Source organism: Humulus lupulus, chromosome X (assembly GCF_963169125.1).
Source record: "Humulus lupulus chromosome X, drHumLupu1.1, whole genome shotgun sequence".
Lineage (NCBI taxonomy): Eukaryota > Viridiplantae > Streptophyta > Magnoliopsida > Rosales > Cannabaceae > Humulus > Humulus lupulus.
Genome location: NC_084802.1, coordinates 52,190,831 through 52,213,464, shown reverse-complemented (window position 1 = coordinate 52,213,464; position 22,634 = coordinate 52,190,831). Strand labels below are relative to the sequence as shown.

Sequence of the window (22,634 nt, the reverse complement as noted above, 5' to 3'; positions counted from 1 at the left end):
CTGAGTTTTCTAGAGAGAGAAAGTGCGTTTTCTTGAGAGAGAACTCTTTTGTATTCTGAGAATTTACACTGAAGAAACTCAGTTGAAACTGGTTCATCTGATCTTGAGTGCAGATAAAGTAATCAAATATCTAAGTGGATTAGGCTATTACCGACTGATCGGGGCTGAACCACTATAAAAATCTTGTGTGTTATTTACTTTTCTTGATTAAACTGTCTGTGTCATTTTAATTCTCTTGAATGTTTGTCGTTTTTGACGTTCTCACGTCGATGGCTAAAAACACAGTCAACATTTTGGTGCTTTCATTGAGAGCCTGAAGAGAAGAACAGACGGTCCCTGAGGCAATATGGAGCCTAAGAACACCAATGCAGCCTCCAAGAAGACGAGCTCCTTTAAAGAGCATGCTAGATCAGAAGGTCCTAGCGTTCAAGATCGTGAAACTGAGCCCAGAGTCGTGCTCGAGGACGTAGCACCAGAAGTTGAAGAGCTCTAGGAAGCCATGAGCGCCTTCCAAGAGGAGATGGCTCAGTTCAACACCAGGCAAGAGGCGTTCGCTGAGGAAATGGCTAGGCAGAACGCCGCATTCGAGCAGCAGAAACAGGAGATGGACGCTAGGAGTGAGGAGATCCGTCGACAGCAGGAGGAGGCCGATATGCGACATCGCGAAGCTGCACTCGCTCTGGAGGCAGCTACGCAGCTGACCCGAGCCAATGCCCAGGTTGCACCTAAGTTAGCAGCCACCACAGAGGCAAGGACCACAGAAGCTGGTCGTAAGAAAAATGATAGACCAGGCAGGGGTGGTAGTAACCCACCTGGTCATGAGGAGGACGGAGCCCAATCGCGCACTGCCTCAACTCAAAGGGGGAACTCCAAAACCCCCTCAAGGAGCCACCAATCAGAGACTTCCAGATCAGGGAGTCACAAGTCAAGCAGCAAGAAAACACCCCCTGAGCAGGAGCACAATAAAGCTCCTCATGGCAATGAGACTTCCCACTTCAAAGATGGGCATGGGCGTGATGAAGCTGACAGTCATCACACTGACCATTCTAAGGAGAAGAATAATAATAACCATCGAGGAGGGGAGGATCGACCAGCTCAAACAGGAAGGCCACCAAGGCATCCCAACCAGCGCAGTGGCAAGGAGCACGTTCCACCCAGCAAACCATCCGAGAAGACTCGGAGTACGGTGTTCGATCGGTTGGGAAAACACACTACTCAGAAGGACCTGAGGGACGTCATTGATGATAGAAGGAGGACCGTCCCAGTCGAAGGGCAAGATCCAATCCGTCCTACCAGTCGAGTAGAAATACTCGATGATGGTTTGCCGTATAGGAACACCCGACCAAGCGGTCCCGAAAGTGAGTCCCCAGCGGTGGCCCCAGGCATCCAAGCCCAGCTTGATGCTTTGACAGCAGCAGTTCAGAGTTTATCAAACACAACCAGTTGCGATTGATCAGGTAGACCACAGAAGTGGCAGCCCTTTTTGTGCTCGAATTAGAGCAGCTCAACCACCAGCGAAATACAAAGCACCGGTACTGCCAGTTTATACAAAAAAGGTAGACCCGGTAAGACACGTTGGGAAGTTTGAAGATCAGATGGAGCTGCTCGGGGTAAGTGATGATTATCGCTGTAGAGTCTTCCCCACCACATTGTCAGACACTGCCCAAGAGTGGTACTGGAAATTTAAACCAGACTCCATCACTTCTTGGGAGAGTTTTAGGAAGGAGTTTTGCAGGCAGTTTAGCACTGCTCGAACCCCTCCTGTTTATGCCAATCACTTGGTGGATATTAGGCAAGGAAAAGATGAGTCTCTCAAGAACTACATTCAAAGGTTCATGAGAGAAGCTAACCGGGCAACTACGGTTGGAGATGAGGGGAAGATGGTGGCGATCTCTTCCGACATTATCTATCGAAGTCCTTTGTGGGACAGCATCCACCGTCATCCAATTTCAACATTACAACAATTTTTAGACCGGGAAGATAAGTATATGAAGTTGGATGATGCAATTGAGAAGGGAGAAAATGGATTGAACAATCCGAGCGGGTCGAATGATCCCCCCAAGAATGGTGGGAATGATCAGAATGGCGGTAAGAAACGTGGGAATAACGGGTCTGACTGCCACAATGAGAAGAAGGCTAAGTCGGGACCAAACGACAAGCCAACGAAGTATGAACCTCGATTCACCAACTACACCACTCTATCAGCGAGCCGAGCAGAGATCTATTTGGCTAGTCATCAAGAGGTCCCTTACCGGAAATCCCCACCAATCAAGAAGGAGATGAGTAAGAGAGATATGAACAAGTTCTGTCGCTTCCATGGAGACTATGGTCACAACACGAATGAGTGTAATCATCTCAAAGATGAGATAGAGTTTCTCCTCCGGTTGGGGAAGCTAAAAAAGTATCGAGCAGAGAAGACCCAAGGAGAGGGAAGCAACAACAATCCTGGGTTCAAGCGGCAACGGTCCCCACCTTTGCAACCCGAACCTGTGGACTTCACGCTAGATACTATATGTGGAGGACCACATCTTGCTGGAGACAGCAATAAGGCGAGGGAGAGGTATGCTCGCACCCTTCGTCATGAGTTGGGTGCGGCATCCACCTCCGAAGTTATGACAGTGGAGGAGCGACCACCAAAGAACCCAAGATATGAAAGTGAGTCCCTCACTTTCACTGAAGAAGATGCTCGACACGTGAGGTATCCTCACAATGACCCTCTTGTTGTGACAGTCCAAATAGCTAATATGAAAGTGAAGAGATGTCTGGTCGATACAGGGAGCTCTGTAAACATTATTTATAAGTCCTCTTTCGAGAAAATGAAGCTATCTATCAATGACTTGAAGTCGTGCTCTCAAGTCATTTATGGGTTTACTGGAGAAGGATTGTCACCAGCCGGGACAATTAAGCTGTCAGTCATGACAGGGGAAGCTCCCAAGCATGAAACCATAATGACCGAGTTCTTGATTGTTGACTGCCCGTCCGCCTACAATGTGGTTATTGGTCAACCACTACTCATAAACTTGCATGCGGTAGTTTCAATCTAGCACCTTTCCATGAAGTTCCTGACCAGTGCTGGCATAGGCTATGTCCAAGGAGACCAAAGGGAAGCCAGGGAGTGCTATAATGCCTCGGTAGCTAAGGCAAAGAAAGGGGCCAAGGAGAACAACATGATTGTATGTGTTGAGGGAGAGGAGGTGGAAAAGATGGATGTCGACCAGAGTCTTGCAGTTGTAACCGATGAAGAGATGTTAGAGGAGTTTGGCCAGGAGAGCACTCTTGGTTTAGAAGAGCAGAAGACCCCATCCGGTGATGAAGTCACCAAATAGGGCGTTGCCCAAAGCGAGGGAAGGGACTTTGATCCTCGCTTTGGGGATTATGAAAGTGATGTGGGACCGTCCGAGGAGCTAGAGGAGGTCCTTATAGATGAGAATGACCCGACAAGAGGGGTCAAAATTGGGAAAAAGTTGAAAGCAGAGGTGAGAGCACAGCTGATAGAATTCTTGCGAAGGAATCAAGATGTCTTCGCCTGGTCTCACAAGGATATGGTAGGTATCTCACCAACTGTGATCAGCCACGTGCTCAACGTGGATGAAAGCTATCCAGCAGTGCAACAGAAGAGGAGATTGCTTGACAAGGATCGAGCAAAAGCTCTTAAGGAGGAGGTAGAGCGATTAAAGGAGAATTGGTTTATCAGGGAAGCATACTACCCTGCCTGGGTTTCAAATCCAGTGTTGGTGCCCAAACCCAATGGAAAGTGGAGGACTTGTGTAGATTTTACTGATCTGAACAAAGCATGCCCAAAGGATTGCTTTCCTTTACCAAGAATAGACCAGTTGGTAGATGCAACCTCTGGTCATGAGACCTTGTCCTTCATGGATGCATACTCCAGGTACAACCAGATCAGCATGCATCCTCCTGATGAAGAGCATACCAGCTTCCGAACAAATATAGGGCTGTACTGCTATAGAGTCATGCCCTTCGGACTAAAGAATGCAGGGGCTACCTATCAGCGCTTGGTGAATGGTATGGTTTGTGACTTAATCGGCAAGAGCATGGAGGTGTACGTAGACGATATGCTGGTGAAGTCAAAGGAAGCTGAAGGGCACGTGTAAGACTTAGAGGAGTGCTTCGCAATACTGAGAAAGTACCGCATGAAGTTAAACCCGCTCAAGTGCTCATTTGGGGTGGGTTCTGGAAAATTTCTTGGGTTTATTGTGAACTCCCGAGGCATAGAGGCAAACCCAGAAAAGATAAAGGCCCTCATAGAAATGAAGTCTCCAGCTAGAATAAAGGATGTGCAAAGCTTGAATGGGAGGATTGCAGCTCTAAGCAGGTTCGTTTCGAAATCAACGGACAAGTGCGTCCCGTTTTTCAACCTGCTTAGGGGAGGCAAGAAGTTTGAGTGGACTGCAGAATGTGAACAAGCTTTCCAGGCCATAAAGGAGCATTTGGCCCATCCTCCTGTTCTTTCTAAGCCAGTTGATGGAGAAGACCTATTTCTGTACCTAGCAGTCACGGAGCATGCTGTTAGTGCTGCCTTAGTACGGGAGGAGGATATAGTGCAGCACCCGGTGTACTATGTTAGCAAGCAATTGATAAGAGCAGAGTCTCGATATCTCGTGATCGAGAAGTTAGCTTACTGCTTGGTACTTGCATCACGAAAATTGCGGCCATACTTTCAGGCACACCCCATTAAGGTCCTTACTGACTAGCCTCTACGCCAAGTCTTACAGAAGCCGGAGTCGTCTGGTCGGCTGCTTAAATGGGCAGTTGAGTTAGGCCAATTCGAAATCAAGTACCAGCCGAGGACTGCTATTAAGGGTCAAGCTTTAGCAGATTTTATCGCCGAATGCACCGGAATCGCTGATGTTCCCGACCAGCAAGAGAGTGTAACTGGGCAGAAAGAAGAACTTCCTACTTGGCAACTTTTTGTTGATGGGTCGTCGAATGAGCATCATTCAGGAGCTGGAATTATATTGGTCACACCAAAGAAGCACCGAATTCATTGTGCACTGAGATTCAGATTCAATGCTTCTAACAATGAGGCGGAGTATGAAGCCCTCCTAGCAGGCTTGCGGCTGGCTAGAGATGTACGTGCCCGGTCGGTGGAGGTAAATAGTGATTCCCAATTGGTGGTCTACCAAGTCTTGGGGGAGTACCAGGCAAGGGGCCTATGCATGGTGGCATACTTAAACAAGACCAAAGATCTGCTAGCACAGTTCGAGGAGTATACCATCAAGCTAGTACCATGGGAGCAGAATTCTAATGCAGATGCTCTAGCAAAGCTAGCTAGTGCAAAAGATGTCAAAACTCTAAATATAGTACCGATAGAATACTTGGTAGAGTCAAGCATTGATAAACAAGAGGCCATGCCGATCACGATAGCCGACACCTGGATGACTCCCATCATTGCTTACCTTGAGCAAGGGACCCTCCCAGATGATCGTAATGAAGCAAGAAAGGTTATGAGTCAAGCTGCTAGATACACCATGATGGATGGGGTGTTGTATAGAAGAGGGTATTCCCTACCTCTACTCAGGTGCATAACACCCGACCAGTCAAAGAATTTATTAGCTGAGGTGCATGAAGGGTTCTGTGGAGATCATGCTGGGGGGCAGAGTCTATATAAAAAAATCTTGCGGCAAGGATTTTTCTGGCCTACCATGAACGAGGACTCTATGGAATACGTGAAGAGGTGTGACAAATGCCAAATATTTTCTAAAGTGCCCAGAGCGCCCCCAAATGTCTTGAAGCAAATGCAAAGTCCATGGCCTTTTGCAGTGTGGGGTATTGATCTGATCGGGAAGTTGCCCAAAGGAAAAGGGGGAGTACAGTTTGCGGTGGTTGCAGTAGATTATTTCACTAAGTGGACTGAGGCCGAACCATTAGCCACAATCACATCGAAGAAAGTATTGGACTTTGTGGTTAAGAACATAATATGTCGCTGTGGTCTGCCTAAGAAGATAGTGTCTGACAACGGCACCCAATTTGACAGCGACATATTTACCGATTTTTGCACTCGGCATGGCATCACAAAAAGTTTCTCCTCGGTAGCCCATCCACAAGCCAATGGGCAGGTTGAAGCAGTAAACAAGACATTGAAGGACACTCTGAAAAAGCGCCTGGAGCGAGCTAAGGGTGCTTGGGCGGAAGAATTACCAGAAGTCCTTTGGTCATACAGGACTACTGCTCGGACAGCAACTGGACATACCCCATTTTCTTTGGCATATGGGTATGAGGCCATGATACCTGTGGAGATAGACCCTCCATCTCATAGAAGGACCATGTACAACCAAAAGGAGAATCATCAGTTGCTAGCAGAATCCTTGGACTTCCTCGAGGAGAGAAGAGAGGAGGCAAACCTAAGAGTTGCTACTCACCAGCAAAAAGTGGCGCGCTACTTCAATTCCAAAGTCCGAGATCGAAAGTTCCAGGTCGGAGATTTGGTCCTCAGAAGGGTGTTTGTCAGAGACCCAGCAGCTGGTGTGCTAAGACCAAACTGGGAAGGACCATATCAAATTGAGCAAGTCTTGCCACCTGGCACCTACAAGCTGGCTCGGTTGAATGGAGAGCTGATCAGGAATTACTGGAACGGCGAGCACTTGAGGAAATATTATCAATAAATACTGCTTACAGAGTAGTGGCTTTGTATCAAGTGCTTAACTTGTTATTTAAGTTTTTGTTTGTAGATTGGCTATTTGCTAACCAGTCATGTTATTTTGAACAATGTTATTTTGTTTGAAACTCATTGTTAGACACGTTTTGTCATTTATTATTACGAGTAATAAAAGAGATCACGCGCAGCATGGTCGAATCTTGCTACAAATTTTGCATATGTGTTGATTATTCTTGCTTGGCAGTGTTCAACTGTCATTATGATTTAAATAAAACTGGTCTTCTAAAAAACTGAAAATACATATATACCGGACAGTGTTCAACTGGTCGGTATCATGAGATGAAAGACCAACGTTTAAATAGTTGCATGTTTTTGTAGTGGTTAACTGCTGAAATATGTTTGTATATTCTATGTGTTTCACGAGTAGTCACTGCTCGAACAAATTCGGTCAAGTAGCAAGTGATCAAGGATTTTTTAACCCTCAATCACTTGGGGGGCACATAGAGTATACTGGTGTGTACTTCAACACAGGCAATAAGAGCACGAGCAAAGATATCTGTTTTTGGGCTGACTTGTAAATTTGGAAGTCTACAAAGGCCATTAAGCTAACTTGTTTGACAAAGCTTAAGTAACTTAGAATTTTTAAAATTTTAAGTTAGAAACAGATATTCGTGTGATAATAAAAGTTATGCTCATAAAATGTTAGAGCAATAAGAGCATGAGGAAGTATATTTAGTATGGACTTATGAAATGTTTAGAATTTCTAAGTTAGAAAACTAAGTACTCATGTGAAATTTAAGGCATATAGGAACTTTACTATTCACAATAAACTTGTAAGAGACTTAAAAGTTTAAAGCCAGTCAAAAAAGAAAAAAAAAGTAAAGTTCAAATGTCAAGCTGCTCAGTCATACGAGCAAAAGTATAAAAATAAAACAAACTACGATAAAAACTGGTAAGACTACAACTGATCATGCAGGAGCGCTCCGGTAAGATGAGGAGTCACTGGCGTGCTGCTCTGGTGGGTTGATCAACCCCCTCCTCGGCTTCAGCTGCTCCTCTCGCTCGGAATGATAATGTAGAGGAGGCGGGTGTAGGGCCAGGAGGATTGGAAGCTTCCTCAGCAGCCCTTGCTTCACACCTGGCAAGCTCCTCTGCCTGAACCTCATCGGTGAAAAAATCGAGCTTGAGAGGTTTATTCAGTTTCCATACCTGATAAAAGCAGTTGAAGCAAGCCTCCTCATAACGAGTTAAATCAACTTCCTTCTCTTGCTTCAACTCTTCATTCTCGCTGATTAGTCCCTCATTCTCACGAGCTAACTCCTCATTCTCATGGGTCAGCTTCTCCAGTTGAGCGGTCAAGGACTTGTTGGTTTGAACTTGCTGCTGATTCTCATCAGATAGTTTCCTAAAAGACTCATCCTGTTCAGCCACGGTCTTCTCTGCCTGCTCCAACTTGGATTTGGAGTCTTTTTCCGAGGCAGTTAGGGTCTCTACTTTAGCTTGGGCCTCCACGAGTTGATCATTTAGTACCTTGATCAACTCCTTGTAATCGACTGATCGCTGCTGGGCATGACAGAAGGTCATAAGCGTCTGCATGAAAAACAAAAAGTTACTACAAAGCATTAACGTAAGTAACAATCTATCTTGTGGTAAAGTACTTACATTTGTCAGCTGAGCAATCCCTCTATCTAAGACAGCATCAACACTGAGTCGAGGAAAAGATTCAAAGCCTTGAATCGTTGATGAGTCATGGAGGGTCTGATCAGCTGCCCCCCTGAGCTTGGTATCAGCAGCTCGGAGTGCCTCTCTCGGGCCAGACGGGCTTGGAGGAGTTAGGCTCGCTGATGGAGGAAGTGACGAAGGAGTCAACGGTGGGAGTGTAGTCGACCCCTCGGGTTGTCTCCCTCGGCTGGGCAGCACTGCCTTCGGAATCTTCCTCGGGGGCGTGGAGCCACTTCCATCGCCAGCTTTCCTCTTTGGAGCAGAAGGAGCGATGCACTGCCTGAACATATCTGGATCTGCAAAAGAGGAAAACACAAAATTGTTAGAAATATAAACATAATAAAATGTAGATAAGTATATTACTACTACAACTTTGTTAGTCTCGAATCACCAAGTTATTAAACGTATTCCTATGATTACTAGACCTGAGTTGAGAATTTGATCGATGAACTCATCCTCGTCGTTCGAAGATGAGCTGAGTCCTCTCTCAATCTGGATGGCCTTTCCTTTCCTGGACCGAGCGGGAATAGCAGATCTGCGCTGAGACTGAGGCTCCCTAATGACAAGGTCACCAGGTCTATGAGAAAGCGGAGAGGGTCCAGGAGAAAACTGGTCAGTCACTATCTCCGTGCCCGCATTGGACTGATTAGTTGTGTTGTTCTCCCCAGTGGTACTTTCCACCGCCATATCTTGGTCACACGGTATCAGGCCCACCATCTGAAGGTAGTCTACAGTGACCAATCTTTTCACGTCTTTCTCCTCAGTACTCATGCTGGCTAACGCCTCCGCTCGTTTGAACATCCCTTCAGTAGGCACGGGTCGCTGGAACGAACCCGCATGTGTAAAGGCCAAGTTGTTGGCCTTGATGTCTGATGTGAGGAAATATTCTCTGTAATACTTCCCGGGGTTCGACTTGTGAGAGATACCACTAAGGTATGTAGTCCCCCTTTGCCTGTGATAGAGGTGAAAGAAGCCCGTGTTGTTGTGGATGGGATTGGTCCTGAAGTCAAAAAAATAGTGCACCTCATGAGGGGTGGGCTCGTCCCAACCTTGCAGAAAGTAGAGAATATACAGTGCAGACAATGCCTGGATCCCATTCGGTGCGATCTGGAATGGGGAGACATTGAAATAATCCGCTATAAATCGGAAGTAGGGATGTAATGGAAGTGTCGCTCCTGCGTGGACATGATGCCTGGACCAAGCAAAGTATGCTCCACCAGGCCTATTGGCTCTCTGATGAGAGCCCGGGCATATCACGTTCTCCCCACTCAAACCTAAAGCCTCGATGTGTTTATGGAACGACCCAGGGTTAAGTTTTGAGGGCTGGGCAGTGAACCAGGAAGGTTCTTCTTCTCTCCCCTTCCGTGGCTTTTGAATGGCCAAGTTCTGGATCACGGTGGCAAACTTCTGAGAGGAGGGTGATTCAGAGGGAGTTGCAGTACGGGCGACACTGCGCTCCACCACCTTCTGCACCACTCTGCGCGCAACTTGTGGGTCTTGGTCCTGGGGAAGTCTATTAGATCTCTTCACCCTCATCGTCGACTGTGAAGCTTGTTGGAGAAACTGTTCCTCGCGAAGGAAATACAGGGCCGAGCGAGGAAGGATCTGCTTAAAGCGACGAAGGCGGTCCTTTGGAGTACAACTGGTGGACGATTTTGATGAGGAATCGCTGTTTAGAGGAGTCTCGATTGACTGCGGGATAGAAGTGTCGAAGTCTGTATGGTTGTCACCTCCCCTATAATCGGAGCAATTCATCTACAAAAATAAATAAATAATGGGGAGGTGAGTAACCATACAGAGAAAATTCAACAAGAATAAAATTTATTTTTACACTTAGAAAAATTTATCTAAGTAGTAAAAATATAGCATGCATGGAAAAAAGATTTTTAGTGCTTAAAAGTGCCTAAAAATGTAAAATTTCCTAAGTGTTTAAAACTGCCTAGTGCCAAGGAAGGCTTGTGCATCCTACAAGGCCCGTACAAGGGCTAGGAGTGTGTGTCCGGTCGGACACCATAGGCCCGAGGAGAAAGCGCGCCCCAGCCGTGTGCATCCAAGCAGGCCAGCCGAATGCCCATCACATGTCTGATCGGATGCCATGTAACCGAGGGGGAGACGTGCGAGTTTGGTCCGAGCGGTTGTGCTTGAGTGACCGAATGCTGATGCCGAAGCATCCGACCAGCACCAACGGTCCGAGCGGAGTGGCGTCCGAGCGTCCAAGCGTCCGAGCGGCTGCGCTGCCTTGCACCTCCGAGGAGCCCAGCACCAAGCAGCCCAAAGAGGTCCGATCGGGCATGGAGTGTACGAGGATAGGAGGTACCTAGGGAGTCCAAGGAGTGCGCATGTGGTCCGATCGGACCACATGTTTGCCGAGAAAAATAAGTGGCCGATCGGCCACTTCCTTAAAAATACCCATTTTTCATGCCCCAAAATCTCACCAAAAACTCTAACCATAAAACCCAATCCGAGAAAGCAAGGCCCTAGATTCCCTAACATAAACACATTTCTTCATCCAAACATACAAACACAAGATCAAAAAAGGGAAGTTGAAAAGTTCATCAATGTTCTTGAAACTTTCTATGCTATCAAAAACCCCAAAATCCATAATCATGATTTATACCAAATTGATCTATTTTTCTTGAAATTCCTATGAAATTAAGGGTAATGTTGGGTTATCCATAGCACAAACATCATCAAAAAAGCCACCCAACACATTATACAAACATTCCTATGAGATTTATGAGCAAATTCAAGAAAAAAGCTATCAATGGGGTTTCGGCCATGGCATGGGTTTTTCATGAAATTTTTGAAAAAATAACAACAATGTAAAGGCATGGAGAAGAAGAATTACTCAACTTTGGAGAACCTTTGACTTGCTTGGAGATTGCTTGAAGAAATGAAGAGCTTCCCTTGAAGTCCCTTGAAGATTCGACCAAAGGAAGGAGAAGACAAGAGGTTCGGCCAAGAGAGAAGAAAGAAAAAAGAGGGTTTTTAAAATGTGATTTTCTTGTGTAAAGAAAAATGTGTAAGAGTAGGGGTTATTTAAAGGAAAAAAAGTGGGAGTTATTATTTATTTTTGGACCCTTGGCATTCCGGGGCTATTTTTTTCTCCCCACATGGACAGTTTTTTGCAGTGATCGTGGCCTAAGTTGTGGTCTGCTGAAGATGAACAGTTATTTTTTATATAATGCCGTCAACTGTGGAGAAAAAAGTTTATTATGTGAAAGTATCATATAATAAACTTGGGGGGCAAATGTTATCCCAAAATTTGAAAATGATGATGTGGCAATAGAAATGACAAGTGGCATGGAATAGTTGGGTGATCTGGCTTAGCAGTAGCCCAATACATCAGTGAAGAGTTTGGACTGCTTGAGAGATGTCATGACCAAGCCAAGTGCACCCGAGGAGAGTACTTGGGCTAGGGTGTGCCTGGTCGGACTTTGGTCCAAGGAGCACTCCAAGGAGAGTGTGGTCGGACCTTGGTCCGAGGAGTAGCCCCAAGAGGTCCGGTCGGACCTTGATCCGAGGAGAGCCAAGGAGAGATGTGGTCGGACCTTGATCCGAGGAGTAGCCCCAAGAGGTCTGATCGGACCTTGATCCGAGGAGAGCCAAGGAGAGTGTGGTCGGACTTTGGTCTGAGGAGCCCCAAGAAGTGTGATCGGACCTTGGTCCGAGGAGAGCCCAAGGATGTGGTCCGAGGAGCCCCAAGTTGTGTGATCAGACCTTGGTCCGAGGAGAGCCCCAAGTGATGTGATCGGACCTTAGTCCGAGGAGAGCCAAGAGGTGTGTTCGGACCTTGGTTCGAGGAAACTCTAAGGGGTATGGTCCGTATGCATGTGTCCAGCATGCAGCATGCATGTGTTCGACCAGAAGACGATATTCATCAATCAAATGGACCAGACTACGTCAAATTCCCAGAAACGGCTTCAACAAGAATCGGTCTGGGCACGTGCGGGAATCTCTCATTCTTCGCTCAAATTGAGGATTCTGTTGTACTTTGAATATTTTGTGTAATTTAAATATAATATGAGTAATAAAATATCCCGATACTAGTGGGATATCAGTTTCTGATCCCATGCCTATAAATAGAGGGTTAATGGGATCAGAAAGGGACTTTTGGCAATTTTGAATTTTGGGTCTGAGTTTTCTAGAGAGAGAAAGTGCGTTTTCTTGAGAGAGAACTCTTTTGTATTCTGAGAATTTATACTGAAGAAACTCAGTTGACACTGGTACATCTGATCTTGAGTGTAGATAAAGTAATCAAATCTCTAAGTGGATTAGGCTATTACCGACTGGTCGGGGCTGAACCACTATAAAAATCTTGTGTGTTATTTACTTTTCTTGATTAAACTGTCTGTGTCGTTTGAATTCTCTTGAAGGTTTGTCGTTTTTGACGTTCTCACGTCGTTGGCTAAAAACACAATCAACAGTAATAAATAAACTTGGGGGCAAATGTTATCCACAAATCAAGCACGAGTGATGTGGCAGATGTTTTTAAACACGTGGCTGACACCTGGCAGAAGTTCTGTTCGACCATCGACCAGTAAGATTCTCCTGGCGTAACATTTGAAGTTTCTTTTTGACCAGCATGGTCGTACACTCCGCATATTTCAAGATGATCTTGGGTAAATCATAATCAATTCCGAGATTATCTCCTATGATTCCTGACTATCCGATTAATTAGGAGAGAATATATGTAACAAATTCATGTAATCCTCCTTGAGCCTATAAATAGAGAGAAATAGCTCAAGGGAATGATTTTTTGGCTTTTGGTTGATTAAAGCTATACACTCACAAGAGAATTAGAGCTATTGTATTACGATTGTATTGTTTATCTCTCTCAGGCTTGTGAAACTCAGAGAACCCTAGTTCTTTGATCACTCATTTGAGAACTCATATCAATAATAGCTTCAGTGGATGTAGGTCATTACCAGTTCTTGGGGCCGAACCACTATAATTTACTGTGTTCTTTACTGTTTTTGTCATTATATCTATTTCAACACATCTATCCACATCAAGCGTTTGACTCTGTGTCAGTTGACCAAAACGAGGATCAACAATCATGTTTGGATTAATATAAAGAGAGATTAATATTTATCTTATTTTTAGAATAAGATATTCATTTAATAATTATTTTATATAAAATTGATATTTTAAGATAAAGTTAATTTTGAAGTAACTGATATTTATTTTGAGAAAAATATATTATCTTAAATATTAATTAAATAAACAAATGAGAAAATTATGGATAATCCTAATGGTGTGGTCGACACACTCACCGTACAGTGAGTGTGGCGCCACACACAATGATTTCCTATCTCTGAGATTTGAATTTTGAATTTCAAATAATTTTTTTATTTAATTATTATTTTTTAAAGATAATTTAAATTAAATAATTAAACAAAGTTATAACTGATCAGTTTAATTTTAATAACATAAACATTAATTAAATTAGTTAATTAACTTTATAATCCTGAAAAGAAGCGATACTTTTCAAGAAAAACAAGATTTGGTTTTCATAGACTGTCAGACTCTCTCTCTCTGAAAAAAAAACAATAGGCTTTCTTAAACCTGAAAAACTATCCTATATATCTTCTCTCTATCAAACATCTATGGATTTCATGTGTTGAGTACATCTAAAGAGTCCTAAATCAACATTTTGAAGCCTACGTGCCCACACACGTCCTTGTGTGTTTGAGGATTGGTCTAGAATATCAAGGTGTGAGCTTTCAGAATCTGGATTGGAAGATCGTTGATTTATACAAAAAGATACAAATAAACTAGAAGGATGTAGACCAAAATATGTAGATGGAAAAACAATTCTACAGCAAAAGATACAACTAAATATATAAAGAAGAAGTAAAGAGATGAAACAAAAGTAATGTGAGACAAATATCATTTTGGCACATTATTTAATCTAACATTATATTATATAAAATAATATAACATTATTATTGCAAATATTAGTAACCAATTACCGTGCAGGTTCATGTGACCTCTTTTTCAAAATATTAGTCTCTATTTAATTGATTACTGTGACGTCTTTTCCAAATATCTTTTTGGTATAGAAATATGGATTTTTATCTTTATATATTGAACAAAATTCTCATATTTTGCATATTTTTTATTTGATTACCATATTTTGGTAATTTTTTTTTCTTCGTATGAATAACATTATAACATCAAAAAATCTCATAACAATGAAGAAAAAAACAATTAATAAGATTATTTAAGAAGCTGGACATAAGTGTCCTGTCTTTTATACAAAAAAATTGTCTAGTCCCGTATTTTTATGAGGAATAATTGTGATACTCATACACAAAATTATATACTATGTCATGTAATTAATCTCAATTATATAATTAAAAAAGAAATAGTTCTTACTTAAAAATATTCATAATTAAAATAAAATACACATCATAATTGTAGTAGCAAAAATCAGTTTTATACTCTAAAGCCCAATAAGGTAGCAGACAAACTAATTAGTTTCTTTAGGATTTTAGGGGGGATAAATCGGAAAATACCCACTTTTAAGACTAGTTAACCAAAATTAGCCAATAAATATATTTAGTTTAATACTACCTAGATTTATAACCACATTTCCCACAGTACCCTTACTCAAAAACCCTACTCACCTTCATGTAAATCTCTGCCATTAATTTCTCTCTCTAAAACTGGAAGGATTTGAGTTGGTAAATGGAAGATGATGGGTTAGTGGAAGGATTGAGTGGGAGAAAGATTAATAAAAGGGTATAATGGGTAGATTTAATGAAATATTGGGTATAAAAATAAGAGTATTAGAAAGTAGCTAGAAATTAAAATCTCCCTCTAAAACTGGGTACTCCATCTAATTTCATCATTTTAGGGACTACCTCATTTTTCAAGTTAGAAGACCACCCAATCATACCTATCGTCTAGCGACATGTGTATTGTTATATTATAATATAATATTTTAGATTAAATAAATGTGACAAAGTATGTCACATATTGTAATATATAATAGAGAGTTACAATATTTAGATATATCCAAATAATGTAACATATTTGGTGTTACAAATTTGTCACTTCTAAATATTACCCTTTATTGTGTAAAATTGTTGTTACACAATATTGAGATGAATTTCATAAAGTCATATGTGATATGGCTGTTAGAGATATGATTTTAACTCTAATAATGTGTTTTGGGAGTTACAAAATCATTTGGGAGGGTTTGGAACCGTTTGGAAAAACAGCACATTTTTTGTGCTGAAATTGGTCGGTGGCCGCGGTCTGTGGGACAGAGACCAGTGGCCGCGGTCACAGGCCAAAACTGACCAATTTTTTTTTTTTTCATTTTTTTCAATCTTTGTTGAACGGCTCAAAAAATCCAAATAACTCTAAAATCTCATTTTTAATTCCATATTAATCCAATTAAACATTGGTAACAGCCATGGGGTTGGTGGAATTTGAAATTCAAAGGGTGCCTCTAAACTCTATAAATAGGAGCCTATAGCTCACTTGTAAGACACAACATTTCTATCCATTAGAGCACTTGGCTAGAAACACCTTGAGGCTTGATAATTCCATAAAGCTTTTCCTATAATCTGTGAAAGATCCCTTAGTGCTTGAGTTAGGGGGAAATAAGCTTTTGGACAAATGTTTCAAACCTTGTTCAAGTTGGTGATCCCCAACACTCTTCACTTTGGTTGTGTGAGTGAGAGTTTATTGTTTTGATTCTTGTTCTTATTTTCTTCTATTGCTCTTTCTTCTTTTCTTCTTATTCTATTTACTTGTACTTTTGTTTAAGAGTTGTAATCCTTTTATTTCCTTTGTTCAAACACTTCTAGTTTACTTGTATTGTTTTGTAATAGAGTTGTACTTTCTATTTCTATCATCTTTTATCTCCTTCTCCTTTTATTTGTATTTTCAGTTATAGAGTTGTAACACTTCATTTAATCAATCATTGTCTATTGTAATATTTTGCATAGAGTTGTAATATTTTCTTACCATTTCCATTGAGACAATATATATTTTACTAACATGTATGATATCAATCATGTAACATATAGTTCCCACAAAATGGGGAAATGAATGTAAATGTTTTATTCAGCATGACTCACAACCTATTTACCCTCATTCTATCTATAAATAGGGCATGATTGGGTCATTTGTAAGGATCCAAAAATCCTAAATCTTGGACTCCCATTTACCTTGGAGCAAGACAATCATTTGCCCAAACGGTAAAATCCTAAAAAGCTTGTAATTTCGAGGAATTTGTCTAATACAAGTGACTCGTGGATTAGACTTTATTAATGGCCGAACTACGTAAAAGTTGGTTGTTTTCTCTTATTATTTTTTTTGCAAGCTCTCTTTTATTTTTCATAGTTGACAGAAAATCGGATCAACAAATATATATGTATTTTAACAAAGGAGAGTTATAGTTACACCTTCAAATTATTATAAAAGCACCCATTTCTTAAAATATATATTTTTTTATCACATATTTATTCTTAGGTAAAATGACTTAAGTATGTTATTTTAATTCTATTTATAAAATTTTAGCCTTAAAGTGTATCTCAATCATAATAAAATTAAATTCTTGTCTTTTTTATTTTAAATTACTTTTTCTAATGTTTTGAAAATATTTTTATGCAAGCCATTGAGAGTGCTCACTTAGTTTTATACCCTAGTTTGAGTAAAGAGTATTGCTAAAAGAGTACCAATAATGCCCAATACCATTTGACATAGTCTATCATTATTGGTACAACATAGAATCATGAACCATACATTATTACAAGTTACATTATTAGTTACACCATTCAATGCTAAAGTGGTACTGGATACCATACTACTCTATTACAATGCTCTCACGACTGGATAACATTAGCATTGAAGTGAAGATATTACGAGAAAAACTAAAAAAGAAAAAAGACAAATTCCTAATTTGTAATTTGTAATTTTATAAATGTGAAAAAGTAGGTATGATTTTTTTGTTTTGTTTTTTTAAGAGAAGGGGACAATATTTTTTAAAAAAAATTTAAATAATAAATAAAAATAAGAGAAGGTACATTTACATAACTTCTACGCGCATAACGCATCACCATCATCACTCATCTCATCTCATCTCATCTCATCACACACGAAAATAATGCAACCGCAAAATTTGTTTCGTTGTGTCTGCTTTTTACTACTATATTCTCTGTTACCGAGGCCCTCAGTAGATTCCAAATCTCTTCTCTAAGAGCAAATTTGTTTCTTCTTCTTCTTCTTATCATTCATTTATTATTGTTATTACAAATAATAATATACTACTTACTAATACAGTCACCACCAAACAAACTCACCACTTTTTCTCCCTCTCTCTCTCTCTTCTTCCAAACTCCTAAACTTAAACGTCTTTCCTTTTCAAAGTTTCCCCTCAGATTTTCTCTCCTTTTTTCTCAGCTTCGATCTCCGTTAAATTTCTCGGGAAAGATGAGGACGCGGGTCAATGTACAATAAATACAGCGGCCAACGCAGACCCAGTTTTGATTTTTTTCCTTATTGTCTAAGAGATCATTAAAACTCTTCTTCTTCTTCTACCTCCATTTCCATGGTTTTCAAAACCAAGTTTAAGTTAATAATAAAGAAAATTTCCCAGTTATTAATACCGGAAATAAACAGAATTCTGCTCAGTATTGCCACCTTTTTCAGTTTCAGGTAAGAAAAATCATTACTCTCTTATTATTATTAAGTTGTTTAATTATTTCTTTTTTGTTGGTACTTGTGAGATATTTCATTATTTTTCTTCCTCAATTCTTTACAAGTACTTTCTAGCGAGCAAAATCTACTCTTTTTTGTTTCTGTTTATTCTTTCTAGTAGCTTTGAATTGATTAAAGTGGCCAATTCGATTTTTCTTTTAATTAGTCCTGGTTACACAGTAAAAAGTTTCTATCTATATTTGTTTACTTATTTTGTTGTCTTCTTTTCGTTTTAAAAATATATCTTACTTTATTTCTTTTTTGTTTTATCTTTGCTTAGTAAACAAAATAAACATGGATGAGATGCGATTAAGGATTATTTTGAGTAACTTCAAAGCATCCTTTGCTTTCTTTATTTTCTAATCAATCCATTTCCCTTCCCTTCCCACTAACAAAATTGACGTTGTAACCTCACCCTAACTCTCTCTCTCTCTCTCTCTCTCTCCTCTCTTTATTTTCTCAGTGATTAATAATTTTGGATTTTATTATTATTATTATTATTATTATTGATGTAATAAAAGAAAAACAATGGCTGCGTTCGGGAATGTTTTTATTTTTAGTTTTTTTAAAATACAAAAATAAATAAATCTTGAACGTTTTATTTTATTTTATTTATGCTCAGGTCAGCTGTTTCCAGATGGTGTAACGCGAATTGGGACATAAATGTTGGTTTAGGCAAAGGCATTCTGGTCTGATCTGATCTTATTATTTTTTGTTGATTTACCATTTTGACCCTGCTAAATGGCTGAAATCCCAATTATATCCTTCTACTTCGTACCAATTTTCGCACTGCTCACTCTTTTGTTCTTCCCGCCTTGTTACCTGTCTGTAACGGTCGAGACTGAGGCCCTTCTTCAATTCAAAAACCAGCTCAAAGACCCTTTGAACCATCTTGATTCATGGAAAGACTCGGAGATTCCATGTCGATTCGCCGGAGTTACTTGTGATCCTATTTCAGGGAAAGTCACCGAGATTTCTCTCGACAACAAGTCCTTATCTGGGGAGATTTCACCTTCTATATCTCTCCTAAAGAGCTTGACTAAACTCCATTTGCCTTCGAATCATATTTCTGGAAAGCTTCCTCCCCAGCTGACTAATTGTAGCGATCTCAGAGTGTTGAATCTCACTGCGAATTTGATAATGGGAAAAATCCCGGATCTTTCCAGGCTTCAGAAGTTGGTGATTCTTGATCTCTCTAAAAACTACTTCTCTGGCTCATTTCCAGCTTGGGTGGGGCATTTGACTGGCCTGACTCATCTTGGTCTAGGCGAAAACGTGTATGATGAAGGTGAGATTCCTGAAAGTATTGGCAATTTGAAGAACTTGAATTGGTTATATCTAGCGTATTGCCAGATGAGAGGGGAGATCCCTGAATCTCTGTACGATCTTCGGAAATTGCAGACTTTGGATCTTTCGAGAAATAAGATCTCTGGGAGGCTGTCCAGGTCGATTTCTAAACTAGAAAATATAAATAAGATTGAGCTTTTTGCTAACAACTTGACCGGAGAAATCCCACCAGAGCTTGCTAAACTCACTCTTCTACACGAGTTTGATATCTCTGCCAATAACCTCCACGGGAAATTGCCTCAAGAGATTGGAAATCTAAAGAACTTAGGGGTATTCCAAGTATACCAAAATAACTTCTCTGGAGAGTTCCCTGCAGGTTTTGGAGATATGCCACAGCTCTTCGCCTTATCTATCTATGAAAACCAGTTCTCGGGTGATTTCCCAGCCAACCTTGGCCGATTTTCAGCGTTGGACAGCATCGACATATCTGAAAATCAATTTTCAGGTGCTTTCCCAAGGTTTCTGTGTGAGAAAAGAAAACTTAAGTTCTTACTTGCAGTGGAGAATAACTTTTCTGGGGACTTTCCAGATTCTTATGGTCATTGTAAAACCCTGGAGAGGCTACGAATCAATAACAACCGTTTGTCTGGGAAGATTCCAGATGGGATTTGGGAACTTCCACTTGCAAAAATGATTGATTTTAGTGATAATGACTTCAGCGGAGGGATATCCCCAAGAATAGGTTTCTCTACCAACTTGAACCAGTTGTTATTACGGAACAATAGCTTTTCAGGCAATTTTCCATCAGAACTTGGCAAGTTGACAGTCTTGTACAAGCTCTACTTGAGTAGCAATAACTTCTCTGGAGAAATACCTTCAGAAATCGGAGCGCTGAAGCAGCTTTCGTCTTTGCGTCTTCAAGAAAATTCATTAACAGGTCCAATACCTCCTCAACTGAGTAACTGCAGCAGGATAGTGGACTTGAATCTTGCTAGGAATGCATTGACTGGTAATATCCCAGTTGAACTTTCACAAATGAGCTCTCTAAACTCCCTAAATCTTTCTGGGAATAAACTTACAGGAATGATTCCACAAGATATGGGTAAATTGAAGTTTAGTTCTTTAGATTTGTCTGAAAACCAGTTCTTTGGACCGGTACCATCAGATCTTCTGACCATGGGTGACAAAGCTTTCCAAGGAAATAAAGGACTATGCATTGATCAAAACTTAAGGGCAAATTCTGATATGAATATTTGTAGTAGAAATCCAAGTCAGAAAAGCTTACTTCAAAGAAAACTGGTTTTGTTTTGCATTATAGCATCTGTGTTGGTTGCTATTTTAGCTGGTTTACTCTTTGTCAGTTACAAGAACTTCAAGCATGGTGATTCTGATTTAGACAGTAACATAGAAGATGGGAAAGAAACAGAATCGAAATGGAAACTAGCGTCTTTCAACCAATTGGAATTGGAAGCTGAGGAAATATGTGATTTGGAAGAACACAATCTGATTGGAAGTGGCAGCACAGGGAAAGTCTATCGCTTAGATCTGAGGAAAAATGGAGGCACGGTGGCTGTCAAGCAACTATGGAAAGGAGATGCTCTGAAAGTTTTGGCAGCTGAAATGGAGATCTTAGGTAAGATAAAACATATCAATATACTAAAGCTTTATGCATGTTTAGTGAAAGGAGGATCAAGTTTCCTGGTGTTTGAGTACATGGCAAAGGGTAATCTGTTTCAAGCACTTCACCGCGAGATTAAATGTGGACAACCGGAATTGGATTGGCATCAAAGATATAAAATTGCTTTAGGAGCTGCAAGGGGAATTGCTTATTTGCACCATGATTGTTCACCACCAATTATACATCGAGATATAAAATCGACCAACATTCTACTGAATGACAATTATGAGCCAAAAGTTGCTGATTTTGGTGTGGCAAAGATTGCAGCCCGTAAGGGTTCTGATTTTAGCTCTTTTGCTGGCACACATGGCTACATTGCACCTGGTGAGTTTCAATATTATGCTATCTTGTGCTTGACAAACTTACAAATATGTTTAGATTCATCTACTCTATACTTGTCATCAGTAGTATAAATATACCAACTTCTGCTAATTGCTTAGTCTAATGTATATGCTGTTTCAGAGCTGGCATATACTCTTAAAGTGACTGAAAAGTGCGACGTGTATAGCTTTGGTGTTGTGCTTCTTGAACTAGTAACAGGTAGAAGGTCGATCGAAGAAGAGTATGGGGAAGGAAAAGATATTGTTTATTGGGTTTCAACTCATCTCAACAATCGTGAAGATGTGATCAAGATTCTTGACAAGAAAGTGGCATTTGAACTTGTCCAAGATGACATGATCAAGGTCTTGAAGGTTGCTATCGCTTGCACCAAAAAGCTTCCTTCACTTCGCCCCACCATGAGAGAGGTTGTCAAGATGCTAGTGGATGCCGAGTCTTGCACTCCCAAGCTTCCTCATCAGAATTCCGGAACAAACTATGGTAATACAAATAGTAAGATGTTTTACTAGGCACTTTTCCTTCTTTTTAGCAATGTCTCAACAGGTTTGAAAACTCACACAAGTTTTTAATGGAGAGATATTATGGTATTGAATTTCCAATCAGAAGGCTTATAATTCTGCCATCTGATAGAGTATCATGGCAAGTGTTTTGCCTTTGCATGATGATAATGTTTTGTAATTTGTAGAAGCAAAAATCTTGACATCAGAGTGGATCTTCTAGATACTTTCTATGAAACTATATTTTCTACTTCTACCAATGACTTTTCTCAAATTCTTTTCATTTTCAGAAATTTAATCCAGCAATAGAATGGATGGTGATGAAAAATGAATGATGTGATCAATGATGTCATGGAATTGAGGTGTTTAATTATACGGTACTGATTATTTTGAGGAATAAGTTTTCAACTGTTTTACTCATATACGTATTGGTGGTCAACTGAAAGTTTATATGAAATTAGTTAGTCGTCACTTAATCCTAAAGTCTAAGAAAAAATTATATATTTGAATTTTCAATAAGCTAATATTTGACCAAAATTATATTCAATTTGACGAAATATATCACTATCACATTATTGCTTAGTCGGGTATTAGTTTTGATTTGGGCATTAATTATAAAGTTTCTTAATTAGTTGCAACTGGCAAGTGATCATTTGTCAATAAATCGTTCTTCATTTCACAATTTATAATTATAGTAAAATATTTGTTGCTGACTTTTATTTAATCATGCTTCAATGCATGGGGCATAGAGATTATTATATCTTTTTTATAATAAATG

General features: G+C 40.4%; 1 protein-coding gene across 2 annotated transcripts; it reads left to right on the top strand.

Annotated features, from left to right (window-relative positions):
* The first annotated feature begins 17,473 nt into the window (after positions 1-17,473).
* LOC133805291 (receptor protein-tyrosine kinase CEPR2) lies at positions 17,474-22,278 on the top strand. Of its 2 annotated transcripts, XM_062243426.1 has the most exons (4): positions 17,474-18,013; positions 18,678-21,344; positions 21,483-21,839; positions 22,147-22,278. In XM_062243426.1, the coding sequence occupies exons 2-4, from the start codon at positions 18,797-18,799 to the stop codon at positions 22,152-22,154; spliced, it is 2,913 nt and encodes a 970-aa protein (XP_062099410.1). In that variant the 5' UTR covers positions 17,474-18,013; positions 18,678-18,796; the 3' UTR covers positions 22,155-22,278. The 2 variants fall into 2 exon arrangements, with proteins under 2 accessions (XP_062099410.1, XP_062099409.1); XM_062243425.1 differs by lacking the exon at positions 22,147-22,278 and having other exon boundaries at positions 17,475-18,013; positions 21,483-22,112.
* Positions 22,279-22,634: the final 356 nt, after the last annotated feature.

Bases quoted from the DNA above. Each gene is read 5' to 3' on its own strand.
- LOC133805291 (XM_062243425.1), top strand. From the start codon at position 18,797: ATGGCTGAAATCCCAATTATATCCTTCTACTTCGTACCAATTTTCGCA. The intron at 21,345-21,482 runs GTGAGTTTCAAT...ATGCTGTTTCAG, and splicing joins ACATGGCTACATTGCACCTG to AGCTGGCATATACTCTTAAA.